This window comes from Betta splendens, chromosome 2 (assembly GCF_900634795.4).
Source record: "Betta splendens chromosome 2, fBetSpl5.4, whole genome shotgun sequence".
In the NCBI taxonomy this organism is placed as follows: domain Eukaryota; kingdom Metazoa; phylum Chordata; class Actinopteri; order Anabantiformes; family Osphronemidae; genus Betta; species Betta splendens.
In genome coordinates, this window is record NC_040882.2 from 7,051,148 (window position 1) to 7,073,563 (window position 22,416).

Consider the following 22,416-nt stretch of genomic DNA (forward strand, 5'->3'; position numbering starts at 1 on the left):
AGTGGCTTCACTGCCCCCTGGTGGTCAGACATATAACCGCAAAACACATTAAGATTCAAATGTTTAATATTTACTGCAGTGGTGCAACAGGCAGATTAACTCTGTGACCAGCACTGTGAAACCTAAATGTTCTGGAAACTCTCATGCGCTTATATTTTGCTTTGATTGCTGGTCGTTTGTGGAAAAAAGTCACGTTCTTAATATATTTGTTTGTTAAGTAGTTTGTATATAATCTCACTACCTTGATTGAATTTTCACAGCCAAGTAGGTTTTCTGGTTAGTATTTGAATAGCGAAAGCGAAGACAGAGAAATGCTAATGCAGTAAAAATAAATGTGGGATAGAGTCTGATGGTGTGGCAGCTGCTCTGAGATGACGCTGCATCGTACAGCGGTGGGATGATAGTCTGGCTGCCACCCTCTCTCCCACATCCTGTCTACGGGGCCTCCCCAAAACTGAGCTGGCCTTTTCTCGCTGAGTCAGCTGTTTTGTTATGCTGCCTGTTTGTCTGCGAGGTCGGAAAAGAAGAAGACGATCAAAAAGGCGGCAGAGGTTAAACAACTGGTGACTTTACTGACCCTAAATGTCACCACTACTTACCTTCCTAAGATGAAACAACCTTCACCACCAACATACTATTTATTCTTCAATCTTGGATCTTCATTTGATGTTGCAGACTTTGAAATCAAAGATGTGGAAGTCCACTATTTGCTTTTGTGTGCGTTACTTACTGTATCTGCTGTGAGCATAATGAACTGAACAGTGACTCTACTCTGTTTTATAACTTATGAGTTCCGGTTTTATTTATTGTTTTATTCAATCATGTTAAGTCTAATACATAAAACAAATACAGTACATAACACAAAAAAGCTCAGCTTTAGATACAATGTCTTTTCCTGCATTGTCGCAGGTATTGAAGCACGGGTTTTTCGAGATATCTTGTGATGCTTGAACATAAAAGAAACGTCATCATCGATGTGCAATGTGTGTCAGCCGTCCTCCTGCAGTAGACAACTGTTGCCATTGCAAACGTGAAGTCTCTTTAAGCTGCATGTGTGTAACGTCCCTCGGTCGTGAAGCTGAAGTTCAACACTTCAGGCTGCTTCACTGGCCATGAGCTCGCTCTGGATAAAGTTCACGTAACCAATCCTAAATGTGTCCCTAACGCGCAGCAGCCACGGCTGTCCACACACACCACACGCAGAAAAACAAATGTGTGTCACAGGTTGGGACAGTCTCAGCTTAGAGCACACCGCCTTGTAGCGAGGGGCGCCTGCGAGCGGGTGAAAGCAACTTAAGCAGAACTAAATCCGTTTTCTAACAGATGTATGGCAGATGAGTCTGTCACAGTGGCTGGGGGAAGGCGGGAGGGGCGGGCAGGAGAAGAGTGGGGTGGTTAAAGTGACGTATGGATGGGTGGGGGCACTCGTTCCTCGGATGAGGAGAAAGCTGAACAGTACGTATGGATGGATAGGCCACCGAGCTGCAGCACAATGGACGTGCGCTAACTTGAATATGTGGTCTGATTTGACTGACTTTACTGTCAGCCCTTTAGACACCTCCACCTTACACGAAAGGCCATTCAAGCATGTAAATAATCTCTTTAATGCAGCTGTGAGTTGCATTTCCACTTGAATACATAAATAAATGCGCAGCTTTAAAGCAAATTACCTCTGCTAATTAGTATAAAGGAAATTTAGGTTGAAGTTCTTGGCAAAGTTTAAGCCAATAAAGGGTCTAGAAGAAAGGTCAAGGGGTCACCAAAGTGATCATATTTCATTCACACAAGTTGGTACAGAATATGATGGAAGAAGCTCCGTGCATTAGTTAGTGAAACATTTCAGAGCGGAGCAAAGCTGTGGACTGCTGGTGGACAAAAGAATAGAGGGCACACGTACATCATTAGGGACCTAATGCTCATTAGAGTTTCATTTCTTTTGGGAGCATAACTTGAAATAAGGCTTGGCAGCTCAGTCGTGGAATGCTGTGAAATACTGTACTCAACTGCTGCAGACGAAGCCAGAAACTAGTGGAAAATGCAACTCTGCACAAGAAGAGTCAGACACAAAACTGCAAAAGAAAAAAACCCAGACAAAACAAAAAGCTTGGAAGTCGTATCAGGGGATGTCTGGTACAGTATGTTCATCTCTGCTTGGTTGCCATGCCGACAGCTGTATAGACTGCTCTAAACTACATTACACCAAGCTCCCTTTAACGTTGCTACTGTGCTTGAACAAGAGCTGTGGCTGCAGTCTGCGGTTCTTAGCTTTACGCTACACAACCAACATCAACGGTGCATTTGAAACATGACAACGCATTGCATCTACACAAGTGGCGGTTTCAACATCCATCCAAAGCAGCTCATAAAACCACAGGGTAGCAGGGCAAAAAGAATCCAATAAAAACAACCTGGAAAATGTTTAACTCATATCTTAATAGATATATTTCACAGAGCAATGTCTACAGTAGCAGCTGATGTCATCTTTATTTACATGATTTTTCACCAAGCCATTCATCTGGGGAAACTCCCAGCAGCAGATGACAGAGTGACCTATAGTGTTTATAGTCCATTTTTCATCCACGAGTTATCAAGCAGTGACTCTGAGGCAACTCTTTTGGAGGGAGCATATAGGTCCATTTTGTTCCTGAGTACATCGCACCACAGTCCAACAGAAATTACGCATGCTGTGCTGTGGCGGGCTCGAACCATGATGCTGTAATGTGTGCTCATTGCTTCCAGTTTAATTAAGCCAGAGTAGAAATAAATACATGAAAATCAGGTTTAGTCGAAAGATTAAAAGCTAAGTTTGGTCGGATGTACAGTAAACTTTTCTACAAGCAACAGGAGGAAAAGAATCTCTCACGAATACACGAAAACATTAAGCAATTAAACACGGTCGGAATTTAAAGTCAACATTACACTTTGGCTTTTTTTTCTTCTAACATCTTTAAAACATAAACAAGAGAACCTCAAGATGTCTGTTTTGTGTCTAAGTAAATAATCAAGTTGAAAACCCTCTATTTACATGATTCCTCTATGAGTCTCAGCCTAATATCCCAAAACCTTTGTAGCTTTAAGGCATGCTCACACTCCTCAGCCTCTCAACAAACTTGATAATGAAAGGCAAAGAGTTTTAAGAGACCAGAGCAATGTATGAAAAACTGAAAAGTTACTGCTGCGATGAACAGCAACTAACTAATTTAAGCGTTGCACCTGAAGTCTGATCATTAAAACTACAACATGGTCAAACGTATCCTTGTAAAAGTGAAACTTAGAGCAAGAGACGTGGACCTTATATCTTCCGAACCTCAAACCGAAGGCAGCTCCAGCGCTACTCCACTCATTTGTATGTGACACAGTTAAGCACTGATCTCTCAGCTGTGAATATTAGTTTCCTAGCTGACTGACCTACACTTAAAATTCAGTTAAAGCACATACATCCAATCTGGGAAATTGTCCCTAACACACTAGTCACAGCTGTCCAGTCAGCAACTGTAAGTAGGCCAGTTATTTCCCTATATTCTTTAACATTCTGCCATAAATTATGACTTTTTAAGAATCTTTACATTGAAATTCATTCTTCGCTGACACCAACTACTGGTGCTTTTGGGAAGCCAGGCCTGCAGCAGTCGGCTTCGAATCTTCAAGTAAAAATGTACAAAGAGACACGCAAGCTCCCACTGCAATAGGAGAAAGTAAACGGCAAAGGTTTTCTAAAACGAGACATAAAACTAAATTATTAATGCACTTAATGCAGCATTCATCTCGAGAGATGTTCTTCCACTAAGTGTGGAATTAAGTACATTTTTTTGAAATCCACTGTTGAAATTTAAACACATCATAGGGCGCAGTTTTTTTGTTTTAATACAGGGCACCTGAAGCCTCCATGATAATACGATGTGTTTAAACTTAGCCTGCTGTAGATTTGTTTAAAGCACTTCTTCCAGCAGAAGTAGTGAGACTCTTTATGCAGTGATTGACATACATACATATGGTCAGTATTCAAGACAAAAAAATACTCCGTGGTTTCCTTATGAGAAGAGCGTCATGCAAATCGTAGCAGAGTAGATGATAAAGAAGCAAAGACCCTCATCACCATTGTCCTAAAAGCAGTTTCTTTGTGATCAAGCAGTTTTTAGGCCATGAAAAACTAGAAAGAGTGATGCAGCCTTGCATCCATTCAAAGTGCTTGAATTAGATAATTGAGCATGGATTGTTTTTGTTCTTCAAGCGCAGATATTTCTTTTTATGTATTTTTGTCTAGAACAGAGACCTTGCAACAGCCTCTTTTTAGTCGACCCACTCTCCAGTCAGGCAAACGCTCCCTCTCTTACTCAAACTCGCGGTCTCTCAGAACAAAAAAAGGAGAAATGAGAGTGTTTACGTTGAGATGACGGCTCCTTTCACCACCGGTTCTCTGTTAAGGTATGTGGCCCAGTAGACAAGGTTGAAGGTTCCAAACAGGACGGGGAAGACTATCCGTGACATCTTGTCAATCTTGCTGACGCTATTATAGGTCTTCTTGGGGTCGACCACCTTGGTCTCAGAGGCTCGTAGCTGGACCGAGGTGGTGTTGGAAATGGTGGAGATGGACACGTCCTTGGTGAGGTTGGGCGTGTAGTTGACACCCGCCGAGCAAACGTTGTTGGACTTCTTTGAGAGCACCATGGGGTCTCGTTTCTAGAGCGAACACATCACATTAAGTACTTGCTTCGTTTCAATTATATTCAGAGATAAATTGAGTTTAATTCGAAGTTTTAACTGCTACTTGACCTCAGTTTCTCTAATAAACACCAAAGCTGTGAATTGATAGTTATCTAAACTGCACTGACTTTTATTGCCATTGACACATTTTTGATGATGATTTTAACTTATTTGTCTGTAAGATAGACACTAAAGTAGCAGCTTAAAAGATATATAGTGTGAGAATGCACACTGATTGAGAGTTGAGCATATTCTGTTTTTATGTAATTATACAACATATAAAATATCTCAAAAAATCAAATAAATCACTGTATGTTTTACAAAGTATTAACCAGTGATACCTTTGGATGCTGTGCCTCCAGAGCCTTCTTGCCATCCCAGGCCCAGCTCCTCTTGGTGAAGTAGTTCACAGTGGCAAACTCGATGAGGGCAGAGAAGACGAAAGCGTAGCAGACGGCAATGAACCAGTCCATGGCTGTAGCATAGGCCACTTTAGGGAGCGAGTTCCTGGCACTAATGCTGAGTGTGGTCATGGTCAGCACAGTTGTCACCCCTGGGTGCAAACAAAAGTTGTCACAAGTTTAAATTGAGTTTTTACAAGCTGACTGGAAATGAATTACTCTCTCCCCGCACTCTAGAAACGTGGGCACTTTAATAACTCTTAACTGCCAGATGCTACGGCGCTGCTGCTCAAAGGACAACAGCTTTTATTTTCCCTGGTGTGAACACGCATGACGGCAATATTAGCTAAATAAATAAAAAGTTATAAAAGCGCAAGTAAGCAGCTTCACTCACCAAAGACGGTTCTTGCAGGAACAGATTCTCTATTTAGCCAAAATGACACCTGGGACAGGATCACAGTCATGAAACAAGGCATATATGTCTGGATGACAAAATATCCAATCTTCCTCTTCAGGTAGAAGTGGGCCATCATCACTGTATACTGTCCTGAGGGGAGACAATGAAGCACAAAATATATATATTCAGTTAATTATAAATAATGCTTCTGTTTTCATCAGTGATGGATGATATTTGCTTTAATCTGCATACACTGGCTAATATGTGACGTGACCTTCTTGCAGTATCAAATGTGCTGGTTTGCCACATTGAAAGTCATTAAAATAGCTGTTTAAATTGTTTTTAAAGATCATCATTCTAAATTTGGCACAGACACAAAAGTGGCCATAAACCCTTCTTGAGCTCATCTCTCAGATAATGTACTTCTCCACCTACCCGCTGTTTCGGTAATGGAATAATCAGAGGTGTTAGGAATGCAAAATAAAACATGGTGGAGGTGGAACTGTTAAAAACTGGAACTAGAATAAAAAAGAACATTTTATGTTCATTTGGCAAAAATGAATGTGACTTCAAAGCCATTATTACAGTGATGAATGGGTGCAAAGTGGTACTAATTACTGCAAGAACATGGCACTAGATAATTATGCAGTTAACGTCTGAATGTTACTGTCAGTATCAAGGTGAATCCAGAAGCAGAACCTCTAAGTGACAGACACATCAAAGGAGAGGAGACACAATCTTGCTTGTGAGTCTTCAAAACTTCCTTTTGCTAGCAGCTGTTTCTCCAGTAAATTATGAAAAATCCAGTGATTATATTCCACACACTCAGGCACATGTAGGCAAGCAGCTCTCTCTCTCTCTCTCTCTCTCTTTCTCTACCTCTCTCTCAGAGTAATACATGAGGCTTTCTCTGGGTAAAATCGGATTTTTGAACCTCCCTAATCCCTGGTTACAATCTGCACCCTGCCATCAGCGACGGGAAGGGAGTGAGTGAGGGGGGAAGGGCTGGGGGGGCGTGGTGGTGTCGGTGGGGCAAGGCTTCCTGTCCTGGGATCCTCGCAAAGCTCTAAGCCCTGCCCACTCCGCCCTGCCAATCCAGGCACCAGAACACACGCATGCACACGCTGACACACACATGAAGCCTGATTTCTGACTGCTGACAGGCGCCACACACTCTAAGTCACAGAGAGGGACGCTGTTGCTAATCACAGGTGGGATGGAGGGGGGCTGACCGCGTGGACATTTTCACATTTTTAAAGTCTCATAGCTGCTGCTCGTGGAATAATGGTCAAATATTCCTCATCGGACTGACGGGTACGCGAAGGGAAGACGAAGCAATTCAGGAACTGCGTGGTGGGCATCAACTGACAGGAGCCTGGAAGTAAGCTAAGTTATGTTTTTTTGCAGGCGCTCCCTGCTGAGAGCAAACAGCTTCTAAAAAACAGACATACCAACATCACCGCCGCGGTAATGCCTCAACCAGGAGATCCCCAAGGCTGTTACTAGCTAGCTGTCAGGCCCACTGATGCCCTCATGACTCCAGGCCGTCTGGCTCGCAGCTACCTCATCAACTTCAACTGCTGTCGGAAACACCCAGACCGACGCCGCCGACCCTGGGAATCCCAGGGTCGCCTTGGGCCTTGATGCATGGAATTCGACAGGACTTGGGGCAGAGGAATAAAGGGGAACATGTTCCTCTGGTGGATCTTTCTGCTTTTCTCTCAAGGATTTGTATTTCACAGTGTCCACGGGGAACTTCCCTTTATTTCGAGAAATAATGCTGCCATGCTGGTCAACTGGTGAGTAGAAGTATTTTTTTTGTATCTTACATTTTTTGTGTTTTGTAGCAGAGCCTAAAAGATCCCGTCCAAAACAGTTGTTAATATAAATTATATTATAAGTTATTTCTAATGAAGATGACATAATAATAAACATCTGATGACTCTTCACAAATCCTGTACAGTAAGTCGCAATTGGAACTGTTGCTTTAGGACATCAGCATCAGTAAAGTACTCCCTGGCACTTTTAGAGTCAGGGAGTTATTTAAGGAAAGATGGTGCTGTCTGAGACGTAAGAAGTCATGGCCTCAAGATGTCAAGAAAAACTTGTAGACTAATCCTCCTCCCTACGTTTCCTCAAATGGGAGTGTTATCTAAGATTAGACATGCTCATTAAACACATCACAACCAGCTATAACCAACAACTCGCACAGGTTTAAGGTCGTGTATTACAGCCAGCACAAAATGATCTGTGGCCAAAGGCAGAGTCTGTAGCATCAAGTTGTGAGTGCACACAGTAGGAGCAAGTACACTATGACAAATTCAGTTTTTCCTTTTGTCAGTGACATTTCCATTCCATTCCATTTGTGACAGTAAGGTTCAATTCTTAGCGCTGTTCTTGCACATGTGTAAAATGGTTTCTGCATCATGGTCCAAGACACACAGGAAGCAAATTAACCCGATGGACTGAATGTGACCCCTGAGCTCAGACTCATCAGCTGTCTCTATTACTCTTTTGTCCCGTTTCCAGACAGATGCTTTGAGCTTGATGACTAATTTTAGTGAAGATTCACATTTATGTGTGGAAGTCACGGCTCCACATGAAAGTTAACAAGCCAAAAAACGGCAACAGATTTCTTATTTAGATATACATGTTTAAAATCAATTAAAATAGGATTAAATGGGACTGGCGACCTGTCCAGGGTGTACCCTGCCTCTCCACCAGACTCCAGAAACACTGCATTAGGGATTAAGTGGTAGAAAATGGATGGATGGATGGATGGATGGATGGATGGATGGATGGATGGATGGATGGATGGATGGATGGATGGATGGATATATACACTATAGTAAAGGCCAGTGCCCTGTCACTTTTTGACTCCTCTTACTGTAAAAGTATGTGCAATGCTGGTGGGTCCTATTCGTATTTGTGTTGCGCATGTGAACACATGGGTCATGCAATGTGTGATTCTGTGACTATTTTATTTGAGCAAATCACATTTTTAGGCAACAGTAGTACAGTTGTCAACCCTACAGCCACTGTAAACATTGTGCAATGCATAAATAAAGGTGAAACACCAATTACATTTCCTGCTCATAATGTCTGGAAGGGTTTCAGCCCTCACTGGCCTGAGCTTTGAACTTGGGGTGATGCTTGACTGTAGAAAATAATTAGGTAAATATGACATCATTAATAACAAATACATTTAGAATTTCAATTAGTCTTTTATTATCTAGTGAACTAACTAAGACACTGTTGACATCCTACCAATCCAACATCTAAGCAAACCAGTCATAAAGCCAAACAGCAAGGCTATCTACAGTATTTAGTCCCTCAACTAGTAGACCCTTAATCCTTCACTTTACGCAGCAAAAGCAATGTTTCAGTCATGGTACGGGAATAAAAACAGGGGAAATCCACACTTTAATAATGATTATAGTAGAAACGGGAGGGAAGTGTATTACAGTTGTTTTTTACATAAGAGTATTAAGCAGATGCCTTTCAACGCCCCCACCCCCACTATCCCCCCACGTGTCAGTGTGAGGCTGCCCAATCCCAACACAACACACACAGACAGCACAAACACACACAAGCGTTTATGTCTCTGTCTTTCTGAGGACCCCCACTGGCCTTGACTATCCACTCCAATTTGTGCCCACCAGCAAAATGCCCTCACGTTGTATGCAGGAGTTCTGCTGTAGTTGGCTGTACTGATAAAGATGAATATACAAGCGCTCACACCAGCAAAGCACACAACCAACCAACCGACCAATCCCTGACTGATCTGTGATGTCATCATCTTATGCAAAAGTTGATGGGTGGTGGGATGGGGCGGATTATCCCTAGGTCTCAGGTCTCTCCCTAGCTCTGTGCGTGTGCATGTACACCCATGGGCTCATGTGGGGATAAGTGTTGTTTGACAGCGCTGTTCGGGCCTGTAGACAGCTGGCTGTGTGACGGATAGGCTACTCTCCTACACTAGCCTCCTCTCATTGACTTGGATGTCCTGATAATATTTGTAATATATTTCCAATATAGAATTTGCTAAATCGTGTTATTTGGTTTAATACTAATATTTTGTGCATAACACAAAGAATATGGTGGATCGGAGTACGTTTGGCAGGATTTGAGAGTCATCTCCTCCTAAAAATGATGTTTCTATACAACAGCAGCTGCGTAAGCATTAACAAAAATCTGTTCTTATTGCATTTCTGATTCACGATGAAGCCAATACTACTGAGGAATCCTGAAACACTGTTACTACTGACATTTTCAGTGTGATGACATGACAATGACTTAATGAACTGATATATTGTAAAGGCAAATTTACATTTGTAAAACGTTGCATACTGTAGTAGTGCTGCTCTACATCCAACTATTTTGGGCTTTTTTCATACATGACACAAAACCTTGTGTATGGCGAGATAGACAGACCTCTGCTTGTGTGTATGTCCTCTGTGCCGGCGGTTTGTCCAATAAGATGGTACTGGTTGAGTCTGGAGCCATCCTCAGCCACCACCACAGACTTAGCAGCACCCTGAGTCCACGTATAGACCACCTCGGACACTGGATAGGCATCTGTAGAAAAGAAAAATAACTCACACATCATTTATTTATGTTTATTTGTATAATGTATACATTCAAAAAAGAGTTTCCAAACACTATTTACAGTATTTCTACAGCAGATTGACAGTAAGTGTCAACCTTGTCATCACTTATATAATGTGTAGACGAGTGTTTGCAGCAGCAACAGAATCTCTCTACTAAATTTTAATTAGCTCACAGGCCTGAGGCCAAACGGGATTTTGTCTTCTGCCCTTATATACACGTGTGTGGGTGGATATTTGAGTGTATTTTTATTTAAATCACCCTTAGGGTCAGAGGTGAGCTTCCTTGTCAGCAGCAACCAGATCGACTGAGATAATGTGTTGCATCACATTAATAGTCTGGCCACCATTTCAGATGCCTCCTGTGCAATTTCATTCACTCACATTCAATGTACACATACAGTACAACACTTTCATTCATGATCTGGTCTCTTAGACAGTTAATATATGAACTTACACTTTCATTATGCTTTTCTTATACTGGCAATATGAAGTAGCTGCGATTTCTGCTCTTATAGCAGGAGATGTTTTAATGGCCTTGTGTAACACAGTTAGCATTGTTTATTTCTGGCCAACAGATAACACCTTGAGTATTTCTATCCTAGGTACATATATAATGGTATACAACGCATTATCATGTCAAATTTGGGCACTGTCAGGGCAAAGGCCAGAATGTTAATTGGAGGTTTGTTAGATTGGATTTAGGGATTATTGGTGAATTTCATTATGCAGAGGAAACGCTAAAGACTTTGGCAGGCAAGACAGTGAATCTGTGCCAAGTTTTAGACAGTTCACACTTAATGCTTTGCTGCTCCGGCCTAGTGTATAAGGCAGAGGGATCTACAACTCAGCAAATCATCACTTACTATACAGTAGCTCTATACATTGGCTGAGGCTGTCTGGATATCAGAGGACGAGGACTTTATAAAAAGGATTTTCACAGTAAAAGCAAAAGTCAATATACCTCAATGACGAATAAGTTACAAAAAAAAACAATGTTCAGCAATTTAGCCACAACTGATCAAATCTTCCAACAATATTTGTGATTGAGCTGCTAAAACAGACCAATAATCACTAACTAAAAATGAGATGCCTGCTTTGGATACCTCAGGTCTCACATCAAGGACCCATTGCTTCAAAAACAAATAGCACAAGAATAATCCAATACGATTATCGTAATCATACTGTAAGTCACGTCTATACGCCTATGCTAGCATTTTCAAGTTAAGATGTGAATTTAGGGCTTTAGAACAACGTCTGTCATCTCCAGAGAAAATGCCTAAATGTTTATTGATGTCTGGTGAATGAGGTCAGAGAAGTGATTCAGACGTTCGAAAAATATAAAAAGGCTTGGAAAAGGAGAACGATGAGAAAGTGAATCACTACATATGTTCAGTTGGATCATTGTGGATTATGGGTGAGGCTATCTGAAAGATGACTCATTAGACCGTGTTTTAGTATTCCCCTACAGTAGTTTTCATGGAGGCAGGGTTTTTATACCTCTGGATCTTTATGAGCTGCGTTTGGGAGAAAGCTATTTCTAAACACCCGCCATGCAATCACCATCACCATCACCATCAGCTTTGTCTAGTGCCTTTAGTGTAACTGTTGATGGTAATCTTACTGTATTGTGATTTATCTGTCTGTCTGATATGTAAAGGCATGGTAGCTCATGGCCTCTCTCACTGTGCACACATTTTTTAACATTGTGGTCAAACTCCATTCTTATTCTCATAGATGCATGAAGGAAACATTAAGTACTTTTAGCTCCCAGCCACTAAATTAGGTACTGTAGGCCAGAATATTGGATTAGCCGCCCTTCACCCGGACCAACTATAGAACATGCCTTCATGCTTTAACTGCACATCTGAGTTCAATAACCCGATGGAAGAGGTGAATGAATGCATTCTTTAGGTCAATTTACAGATAATAGATTTTTTACATGAATACAGTAAGTGAATTGGGTCTTTGCTCATGTTTTTCTGTTTGTTTAAATGCAGTTTAACATTTTTTAATAAAAGTTATGATGAAAAAACAAAGCAAACACACACACACACACACACACACACACACACACACACACACACACACACACACACACACACACAGTACAACTGTAACAGTTTTGCCAATTGTCAGAGACACAATTAATTGGCTAAGTGATAAGAGCTAGATTTATTAATAAATATTTGAAAGATCATGTCCATAACCCATAAAACATCTCTGCAGTGTTTATAGTTTTGTTGTTATTTTATCTACTGTACATGACATTATTACACTAAAATATACTAGATTACTAGAATTACATTTGTCATTTTTTTTACAATGGCAAAATATAGACTAATCAAAATGTTGTTCAGTTTTGTTACTGATGAATGTATTTTTCTCAAATGCAGATGTGACTATATTTTGTTTTTCTATTAATAGACTGCTAATAGACCATGTTATGAATGCTAATTCAGGTTATGTGGTCAGGTCAGACGTAGACGACCATATAAGACAGTTGGGAAAACGCAATAAACTGAGACATCTTCTACAGAGTAGGACACTCAACCTTGTAAAAATCCAGCATTACCATCAACACGTTACTCCCATTATATATTTACACCTCTCATGCCTGATTAAGGTAGTTTACTAGTAGAAGGCCTAGCAGCTCTATATGCTGTAATTAGATTGCAGTCCCATGTGTGTATGTAGAGCGTGTGGGTGGATTGCATCTCACAAATCTGAAGATAAGAGCCTCCTTCTTTTAGCCTAAGACGCTCCCAAAGAGTGGCGTTTGGCAAGACTGGTCTTTGACTAACCCAAGGGCCACTCAGCTTTCTATAGCCTACATGTCCTCACAAGTAGGATACGCAGACAAGTCATCCAGTTACGTGGGGATTGGGGAAAACCCTTGTAATCACTGACCTAATTAAGTGTGGGAGAGCTGCTCTACTTTAACGCTGTTGCTGCAACACACCATTTACTGTAACGTTTCACTGTGGGCGTCATTTGGAAGAGAGACAACTGTAACTGTAAAAGTTACATATTCCTGCTTTAAAAGTCAATCTGCCATTCATACATTTATTGTGAGGTATGAAAACTCGGCAGTCCAGATAATGACTATCTGCCAAGAAGCAATGCATTAATTATTCAATATTGCCCCAAATAATCTCTTATTGTTTTCTAAATGCAGATTAAACGTCTGGATTTTACCAGTGTATAGTGTATTATAATAGCTAGGATTAGTGTAACCAACAAAATCAGGATGATAATAGACATGATTATACTCACAGCTGCCAAACTTCAGAGGGCAGGCGTGTGCATCCATGGGGAAATCCTCCAGCTGCATGGGGCATTCTGCTGATATGGTCAATCTGAGACAAAACGTGCAAAATAGTATGGCTTATAATAAAGACACTTTGGTGAGAAAGACAAAGCATGACCTTTAGTATCTCATTTTTGTTCATATTTCCTTTCTAATTTGTATATTAAAGCATGTATCACCTAATTTACCTCTTGTCTGCAGACCTTTTTATTCTACTGTAGAGTTCAAGCACAGGAAATTACATATAATGAAATAACCAACAATTATAAGGAACGATTCAGCTCTACTGTCTTTACACTCCTATATTGTCCTTTTCATTTTGGTTGAATTGGCAAAATGAAAACGACAATGATAGTTCCTATAGAGTGTTAATAATATTTAAAAGGTTAATGAGTCAGTTACTATTTATTCCTGTATCATCTGTAACATTAATAAAAAACGTAATGCCAACCTTCCGACAGTCTTGTTGAACTGGTTAGTTCTTTAATTCATCGGGCATACATTATTAATTTGGTCCTACTACATAGTACTGTCTTTAAGTCAAGTTATGGTACAGTTTAATGCACAACACTTTCAACCTTATTATTAGAGTGACAACACTGCCACCTGGTGGACACAGAGTATGTGTTCGTTCTATCCAAAAAAGTTTTTTAACTGCCATTGTTTTTCTTTATTGAACCTTGGGTCAGACTAGTTCATAATTATCCTAAACCACTATGTCATAATGAGCATCATTTGAATTATTGATGGTTGAATGCTGCCACAACCCTCTATTAACATCCTACCTAGCGTTCATTCCAGGACTTAACAGGAATAATATCCTATAAAGAGCCTGCTTAGGTTTCAATACCCTGAGAGAATGATGATACATATCTCATTCTGATGCTAGTTTATCTGTCTTATGTTGCATCAAATCCATCTGGGTATTCTTGCTTGTGATATGATGATCAGTGCTATGATAACATAGAATCACTGAAACCAGTGGATTAGCAACAGAATAAGGTACCCACACTTTTCTCACTGCTCCAAAATGCCTGCCTGTACAGTGTGTACCTACTGCAGGAGGCCTCCCAATTATATCATTAAGGCGAATGAAGCATAACAAAGTAGGATAAGAGGCCATCTCCCTACAGAGACGTCTGTTTTGGGGCTCAGCTTGCTTTCCACATCAGTGCAGGATTATCCAATTACTGTGTCAAAAAGAGATGAACGGATGAAGACGAAGATTTTGTATGGAGGAGAGGAAAGAGTCTTTGGGATAAATAAATGAGAACATGGCTGTTGGCTATTATACCATGTTCTAATTATTCATCTGGCCTTGCCCCATTAGAAGGAGTGCTTATAAAGATAGCTGCTTTTAATTTTGGCTGATTTCTCATTGAGGTTAGAAACCTAAATCAGTCAAAATCGCTGTCTTCCATAGCAGATATAATTTAAATCCTGAGCTAATACGACAGATGAGAATGATTAATCTTGCAGACGTTGCAGAAAAGTCTAGACTAAACAGAAAAGGCTGAGTTTCAACTCCAGGAGCGTCATGCTGTATTAACCACTGAGACACTATACAGCACCATCTGTCTTTTCACATCAACAAGCAGAGTTTTAAAACCTGTAAAACACGTTGTCGGTTTCATGGGATTCCTGGTTATATAATATATCCAAGGTGTGAAAAGACACAAAAATGCCAATGAAGTGTGAAATATTACAAGGAAAGAAGTCAAAAACAAAGGACAGAGAACTATAATTTACAGGGTGTCTGGAGTGTTTACTACTGTACAATAAATAATTAACCACAATCTCCTAACAGGTGCAGTGGATGTTACTGTCTATAAAAACAAGAACAATGACCTGTATGTAAATGAATCCATTTCTGTATAAGCTTAACAAGGCATACACACTGTCCTTTTACAAGACTATCAATAACCCATACAGGAGTACAGTGGCACGGCCCAGTTTCTAGACAGAAAAACATGAATTATAGAAGAAATACTATATGAATACTAATGACTATTCAACTGTACCTAATGACAATGAGTGATGTGCTCAGTCTTTGATGATACAGAGTTTCCAACTACTGAGATTCAACTTATCCATCTAATATCCGGCTATAATGGGCAGCCATTAAGTCTATATGCATTACGCTGCACAGTGTTGTGAAAAGTGGCATTTTATGAATTATCCATGTAGACAAATGCCTACTTGCTCTATAAAAGCGACCGCTCCTCCTCCTCAGCGTAATGGTTTTCAAATGAGGCTGAAATCTGCGATCCCATTTTGATCGCGGAGAGAAAGTGGCGGAGCTCTCACTGGCGCCCATACGTGATGTGGTAATGTGGGTGAAAATGGATGTACAGCGCTGTCTGTAATGTGAGATGTTTGGTAATATGTCGGTGTACTGCTGTGTGCGCTGAATAGGCTTTATGTGTTGTTGGCTGTACAGGGCATACAGTAGGTGCTGTAAGCGATTCCTTCTGTTTGGATATAACCCTGCTGTTTTATTTGTTCAGTGCCAGTAATGGAATGTAGCAACTACAGTAAGTGCATACAGTACAAATGTCACGGCTTCCCAGGACTTTGGTATTATTATTTAGTATTGCCATTGCAGCTCCCTATTATTCACATTTGAGTACAGTTTGCAAATAAAATGTTGGAGCATTTTCAGTGTAGAACCTCACTTGTAATGGACTGATTTTACAGTGTGATACAGATACTTTCAATTTGACGAAGGATCCTTTATCTAAGAATTCATCTATTACTGTGTCATATAGTGTGCCATGTTGCTGGGCAACACATGGCTCCACATGTGCCTGTTAATAGTGCTTTAAACATAATGTAACCAAAACAATCGTAACTAAATGACTTTTACAGAAGCTTGTTAATAATGGGTGTAAGAGGGAAACTGCATTATTCCTTTAGATCAGAAGCCGAGAAAGATAAATATTTTGATGACTCTAGTGGAGTGTTTGGGATGCCAAACTATTGGTGTGTGCAAGTATGACACCTATGTGCATATTTGCCTAACCCAGTGACAACAGAGTGTATTTAGTACAGCATACGGTGCATTATGGGGAACAGGAAATCACTGTTGATGTACTAGCTGTGGCCCGCAGGTACCCAGATGGCCTGTGTGCATGAGCATATACTGTGTGTGCCAGTGTTGCCCATGCCTAAGCTCTGCTGTTAACTGACCAACTGCAGCTTTATTTTAAGCGACTGGGAAATTAATGCTATTTTTAGATTTAGCACAAAGACATTTTTTTCATTCAAACATACACAAGTGAATATACTGTACAACAAAGTGGCATACAGATGCTCATTACAGTTGCTTGACATTGTGTTCATGTGTATGTTTTTTACATGTAACTAAGAAATGATACAAAGATCTCTGCATGTGTCTATGTCAGCGTGGCTGCATTTGGATAATCTGCCCTCCCAACAGCATTATTCTCCCTGTGGGTGACACTGGTATCAGATAGAGTGCTCTCATCTGTGATGCAGTTGCTCATAAGCCCTGCAGCTACACCAACTCATGAGGATGAGCACGGAATTATCCTCCAAAGGTTACTCTGAGTCTTGGTGATGATTTTCACTCACAATTTTTGTATTTTTTGTTTTTAGTTCGCATAAATACTAGGAGTTAATTTTAGCAAGTCACCATCTGGAGTTCAATGTTGGCCTGTTTCTGTTTAGTCATATTACAGCCATAAACTATAGTGCACAGTGAGATTGCTTTTCATAAATGATGAACTGTCTCTGTAGTGATTTAAAACCATGCATTTAAAGCGACACTTCACTCTGATATTCATATTTTAACATTTCTCACTATCAATTGGCAAAATCGAAAAACAAGACCAAATAACTCACTAAAAATTGCTTAGTGAATTTATTCTTTAGTACATTTCTAGGACAAAACAAATGTTTCTGATTGGCCACTGGGTGTCACTCTCCTCCTGGTTTCTATCACTATTTTTAGTATTCAGAGGCAGCTCAGAACTGCATGGTGTATGTTTGGTTCTATTTTTGATATTTTAATGTTTGCAGGAATTAAAATAGATATTGTTCTCAACTAACTAACCATGTCCTTTAAAATTAATGACATTTATTATACTTATTGCCAACCTTTGAGAGCAAAGTTGCTTATAATTAGGTTTCTTGTGAAGCCAACCATTCATACATGACTAATTGTTCAACATCTCTACCTACCTCATAGTGTAGAGCAAGGTGCCGTCGTCCTTCAGCCTCAGCAGCTTGTTGGGCGTGGTCATGTTATGAGCAATAGACTTCTTGCCATTAAGGAAGAAGGTATCAGGGGTCCAGATGTTGCTGGCTAACAGGTTGTTTAATGGCAACATCTCCATCGGTCCTTTGAAGCACAGACGTTCATCCTTCCAACTCTGGCGGAAGAACACGTCTATGGTGTATTCCTGAACATACAGCAAAAGACAGTCTTTAACGCTGTATATTGTACCACAAAATAGTGGTGAGGCACAGTGCTTTGGTCTCAGAAGCGATTTAAAGTGGTGTCAGTGAACTCAACAATGTTCCCATGTTTGCCAATCAGTGTGCCCAAAATCACGTTATACTAAAAGGTGCTGAAGGCTAAATATGCTTGTGTTCATTGCATTTCACAGATGCTTGTGATTTTAAGCTTTTCTTTGTTTTTTTAACCAAAACAAGAGCAAATAGGTCAATAGGGTCTTAAAAAACAAAATAAAATTCAGCAAGTCAAACTAATTAAACTTAATTCCTTAATGTTTTTCACTATTACAGCAGATTCCCACTTTATGCAATATGGTGGCACTGTACACATCCATCTTAAATGTAGTCGTGTGTGAAATATCAACTCACATCAAACTGGAAAAAACAAATGAGCAACGAACATGATCCTCCGTCTTGCAGAAAGATTATGTTGTTAGCAATCCGACATATAATCTTTTATGGCCTGGCAAATCATTCTACACTCTTGACACATTTTATTAATCAATCACGCTTCTCTGTCCATACCCTTCTCAAGCTGATTATAGAAAAGCAGCGGGTTTTATCACTGCCGTGTCAAAGTGTGCCAGGGATATGGCAGGGTCTAATAGAAGATATAATGAAAGAAGAGATTTAATGCATTTTGCTATGCAGGTGAAACCTTATAGTTCATAGGGGGCTGGATTAATAAAGGGATAAATCATTTGGAACACATTGGAATGGACCAGCCACACTGCATTAAATCAGATTTTTTTAAGTGATCTATGATAATTTCATTTAGAAGTAGCCAAAAACCTTTAACACGAGGACGTGAGCGCTCTTGCAGGAAAAAAACGCATCAGTGGTAGCAGGGTTATGAAATGTACATACATGTGAAACACCTGTGTGTGTTCGTCCGGATTAGTCAATATAATCCTGTTAATCTATCGTGTTAACTGCTGATGAACTCACCATCTCCGTGTCGGACACTGGGCCAAAGCTGGTGACAAAAATGTTGGTTTTAATCTCTGTGACGTTCTCTGTTGAGAGATTGCAGTGGAGAAGACATGAATTGTGAGGATGTAACAGAAAAGCAATGAAAAGCAAAACCTTAGAAGATATTAATTTGATGACTAAATGAACACTGGATTTCAAGACTTTCTAGACTGTATACAGTATTTTGAATTGTGGTCGCTTGTTCTTCAACTTATGATGAAACTATTTTCGATTAATCTGCCAACAATTATCTGAACGAATGGATGAATGCAGCGTTCGTAAAATGTCAAAAAATAATGAAAAATGTTTTTAACAATTTCCCAGAATCCAAGGTAACATCTTTAAATAAGAACACCCTACTTCAGTAAACCAGTGTTGAACCAGGGCTGGCATTTAAAATCCACATTGTGTTTCACGTTGCTGAACAGACCCCGTCGTCTTTCAGCATTCTTCACATTCACTGCACTGATTTCATGAAATCTATTCTTCTAGCAATTCTCCTGAAGATGATGTGATAAACCAGCACCAACAAAATCTTAGCTTTGCATAGAAATTTGCTCTGGGAAAGCTGGGATTGGCCGTGCTGTGGAGAGCAGCTTGTTGAATCCTGAATGAAGGCCTAAATGTTTTTTTCTGGCATGTATTTATAGGCTCTCTTGTCAAGGGTAGCAACGGTTACCAGGATGTGAGAGCAGGCTTTTGCCATGACACATCAGGCATTCAGCATGAAAAAGCCTGGTTACTATTACGGCACAATTATTGCATGCACATACAAAACAAAATGAATTGAGGATATGCCATAAGGGTAAAAAAGAGATGATTGGAAATTAGTGTAATAAATGCCACACTATCAAAGGCAGAGAGGGAGTCAGGGCTTGCACAATAAAAAATGACAATCTTCCATTTCAATAGCTCCATCTTTGAATGACAATTCGTCAGCTCTCAAGGTTGTCTCCTGTTGCCAGGGTGAGGAGTGTGAATAAAACACCACGGCACACTGAATTCAGGCTCCATTGGCTGAATTGGCCTGATTGATTTACCTTCCCTCCACCACAGCGCTGTACAAGAATGAGCGCGTGCATTCATGATCTTTCAGAGGGAAACACAGCTTCTAACAATGACGTGTGCGCATGTTCACCTTCGCTAACAAGGGAGCACCTTCCACATCTGCTTGCACAGATTCTACCCCCGTATATGCCAGTCACCCAGCATTTTCCTAAGAATCTGTGCGTGAGATCGCAACAGGGGGACAGCCTCTCTCATAATGGAGATCAGGTTACTAGGTTAGCTTAGACTGCTGGGAGGCTCCGCCATGAGATTGTAATGGAATTTTAAATTACGCTGGTGTTTTCAAATAGGATGGCTCTAAATGTTGCATTTGCAGGGTAAAGTAGGAATAATGTGCCTTGAGCAAACCTCCGAGCCCTGGCCGAAGTCTGTTGTCGTAACCGTCGAGCAGTCCGTCCAGGATCCTGGTGAAAACTGCGCTGTCGTTGTCACCCCCATCCTTCCGAGGCTCTGAGGAGGACACGTAGAGACTAGGAGAGGAGGAAGATGGGATGTAAGTGAAAGGAAACAACATATGTTGTTAGAGAAACTGCAGGACGTCTAACATGACATGGTTATTGTGATTAATTAGCTTGCTGCATTAAGGACAGCCTTGTTGTGATTAATTATTGAATAAGTGCAGCTTACAACTACTAGTGGAGATAATTAAGGCTTTGACGTGTGATCCAAATATAAACAAATGAGTTCCCCTTTTAAATATGGCAAGAAGTAAGGGAATATGTGTTGGGGAAGAACACACTCATGGTGGCTGGAGAATGAGGTAAATTGCACTGCTCTTTTAAACAGAGAACACTGTGTCCATGCACCAGAATAACCACAGGAAGAGACGCGCGTATACAGGTTACAATGTGAATTTGAACATCTGAGAGCTATTCCTGCACTCGCATGTGCCCTAGTCCCACGGACAGCATGGCCAGGATTGTTTTTGCTGTTCTTTTCTAAAGTGTAGGACAGCCACTTAAGCAGGGCTGTAGCAGAGTGCAGCTCGTATATGCGATCAATCACAGCGAGGAGGGAAGAGCTGGCAGGAATCCTCAGCAAAAACATATACAAACATCCAACAGCTTCATTTTCTAAATTGATGAGTGGTCATAATGTGACATTAGTGTTGACAGCGGCTGAACATGAACACTCAACTTTTCCAGTAATATAATTAGTAAGTAAGATGTATCCTTTACGTATCTTATTTGTGAATAACCATCATTCCTATTTACACCATGTATATCAACCACTGCAGCTGTGACACATATGTTAGTTTACCCATTCTGGCATCCAGTCAGGAGCAGGAGAGACAGGACGAGCTTAGGCATGACTGAAAGCCGGCACACTTTGCTGCTTCGAGCTGTAACACACATCCATCCAGAGAAAAGGACAAAAAGAGAATAAAATCATATCAGGAAATACCAAAGCTACTACAAAGGTGTTTCACTAATCTCCTTCCCTAAAGATGCAGCCACAATAATAAAGCGACCCCAACTCGCACTTCAAAGAAACTCAGCATACAGGAGCAGACCATTACAAGAATCCCTCCATCAGGCAGCAGAACCATCTCTACTTACTGGAGATGCAATCTGCTACTCTACAACATCCAAAGCACCTCTTCCACAATCCAGAGGATAAATGCAGGGATATGATTAAAAAACACGGTATTAGGAGCATTGTTCTCTGCAGCATGATCCCGTTTGAGGGAAGATCTCGCTGCGTTTGAATCCAGCGCATTACGATTCATACGGGCCACCCCCCCCCCCCCCCCCCCTCCAACCCATTCCCCTCTTAGCTCCTTCACCATTCCCTCCCGTTTCCACTCGTTCCATCGCCAAAAACATGAAACTGAATCTCATTCATATTTGCCATGCTGCGTCTAACGATTAAAAAGAAAAGTCGCGTATAAAAAACAGGGAAGGTACCTGAATGCAGAGCCATCACCACCAAGGCTTATTGTGCAGCTTCTTCTTCCTCCAACAGCGGCTGGAGGCTGGGGGTCTCCGTCTGCGGCGGCGGAGCTGGACGATCACGGGTTCAATCACCTAATCCCAGCGCTTGGACGTTGTCTCCCCTCCTTCTTCTCTTTAGCTTCACCACCATGGGCTCTTCCTCTCTCTCTCCCTCCCTCCCTCCCTCTCTCTCTCTCAATCAGCGGTGTTGTAGTAGCGTCGTTGCTCTTCCTCTCCTATAGGCTACAGCACCTTCATCGCCTTCAACGCCTGGCGCACCGCTTCTCCTGCGTCGCCCACAGAGGTGTCGCAGCGGCGGCGGCGGCGGCGGCGGCAGAAGCGTGTCGCGCGGGCTGCCTGCTCACCGGTGGAGTGGGCTCCGCCAGCCTCGTCGAAGACTCAGTTCACTCCGCGTATTCTGGTCCGTCGCTACACCGCCTACTGCCGGCGCAACAGAACAAAGTCGCCCCGAGAGCAGCCCTTAATCGTTCTATAATCAATGCTCTGTCGTTGGGGCTGTTACTGGACGCACTCCGCGTGCGAC

General features: G+C 41.2%; 2 protein-coding genes across 3 annotated transcripts in view; one reads left to right on the plus strand and one right to left on the minus strand.

Moving 5' to 3' along the window:
• Positions 1-771: 771 nt before the first annotated feature.
• Positions 772-21,988, minus strand: LOC114867313 (gamma-aminobutyric acid receptor subunit alpha-5-like). The gene is made up of 10 exons (XM_029169909.3): positions 21,846-21,988; positions 21,199-21,280; positions 20,287-20,408; positions 18,847-18,914; positions 17,623-17,843; positions 13,386-13,468; positions 9,937-10,080; positions 5,500-5,652; positions 5,046-5,257; positions 772-4,680 (listed from the first exon to the last, which is right to left on the minus strand). Exons 1-10 carry the CDS (start codon positions 21,859-21,861, stop codon positions 4,381-4,383), a joined length of 1,401 nt encoding a protein of 466 aa, XP_029025742.1. The 5' UTR covers positions 21,862-21,988; the 3' UTR covers positions 772-4,380.
• Positions 6,699-22,416, plus strand: part of LOC114867274 (gamma-aminobutyric acid receptor subunit beta-3-like) — a 45,400-nt gene continuing 29,682 nt past the window's right edge. The window contains exon 1 of one of the 2 annotated variants that reach the window (XM_029169830.3): positions 6,699-7,301. In XM_029169830.3, coding sequence (XP_029025663.1) covers positions 7,150-7,301 — 152 coding nt within the window. In that variant the 5' untranslated portion in view covers positions 6,699-7,149. The remainder of the gene's footprint in view (positions 7,302-22,416) is intronic. The other variant, XM_029169838.2, reaches the window with a different exon arrangement.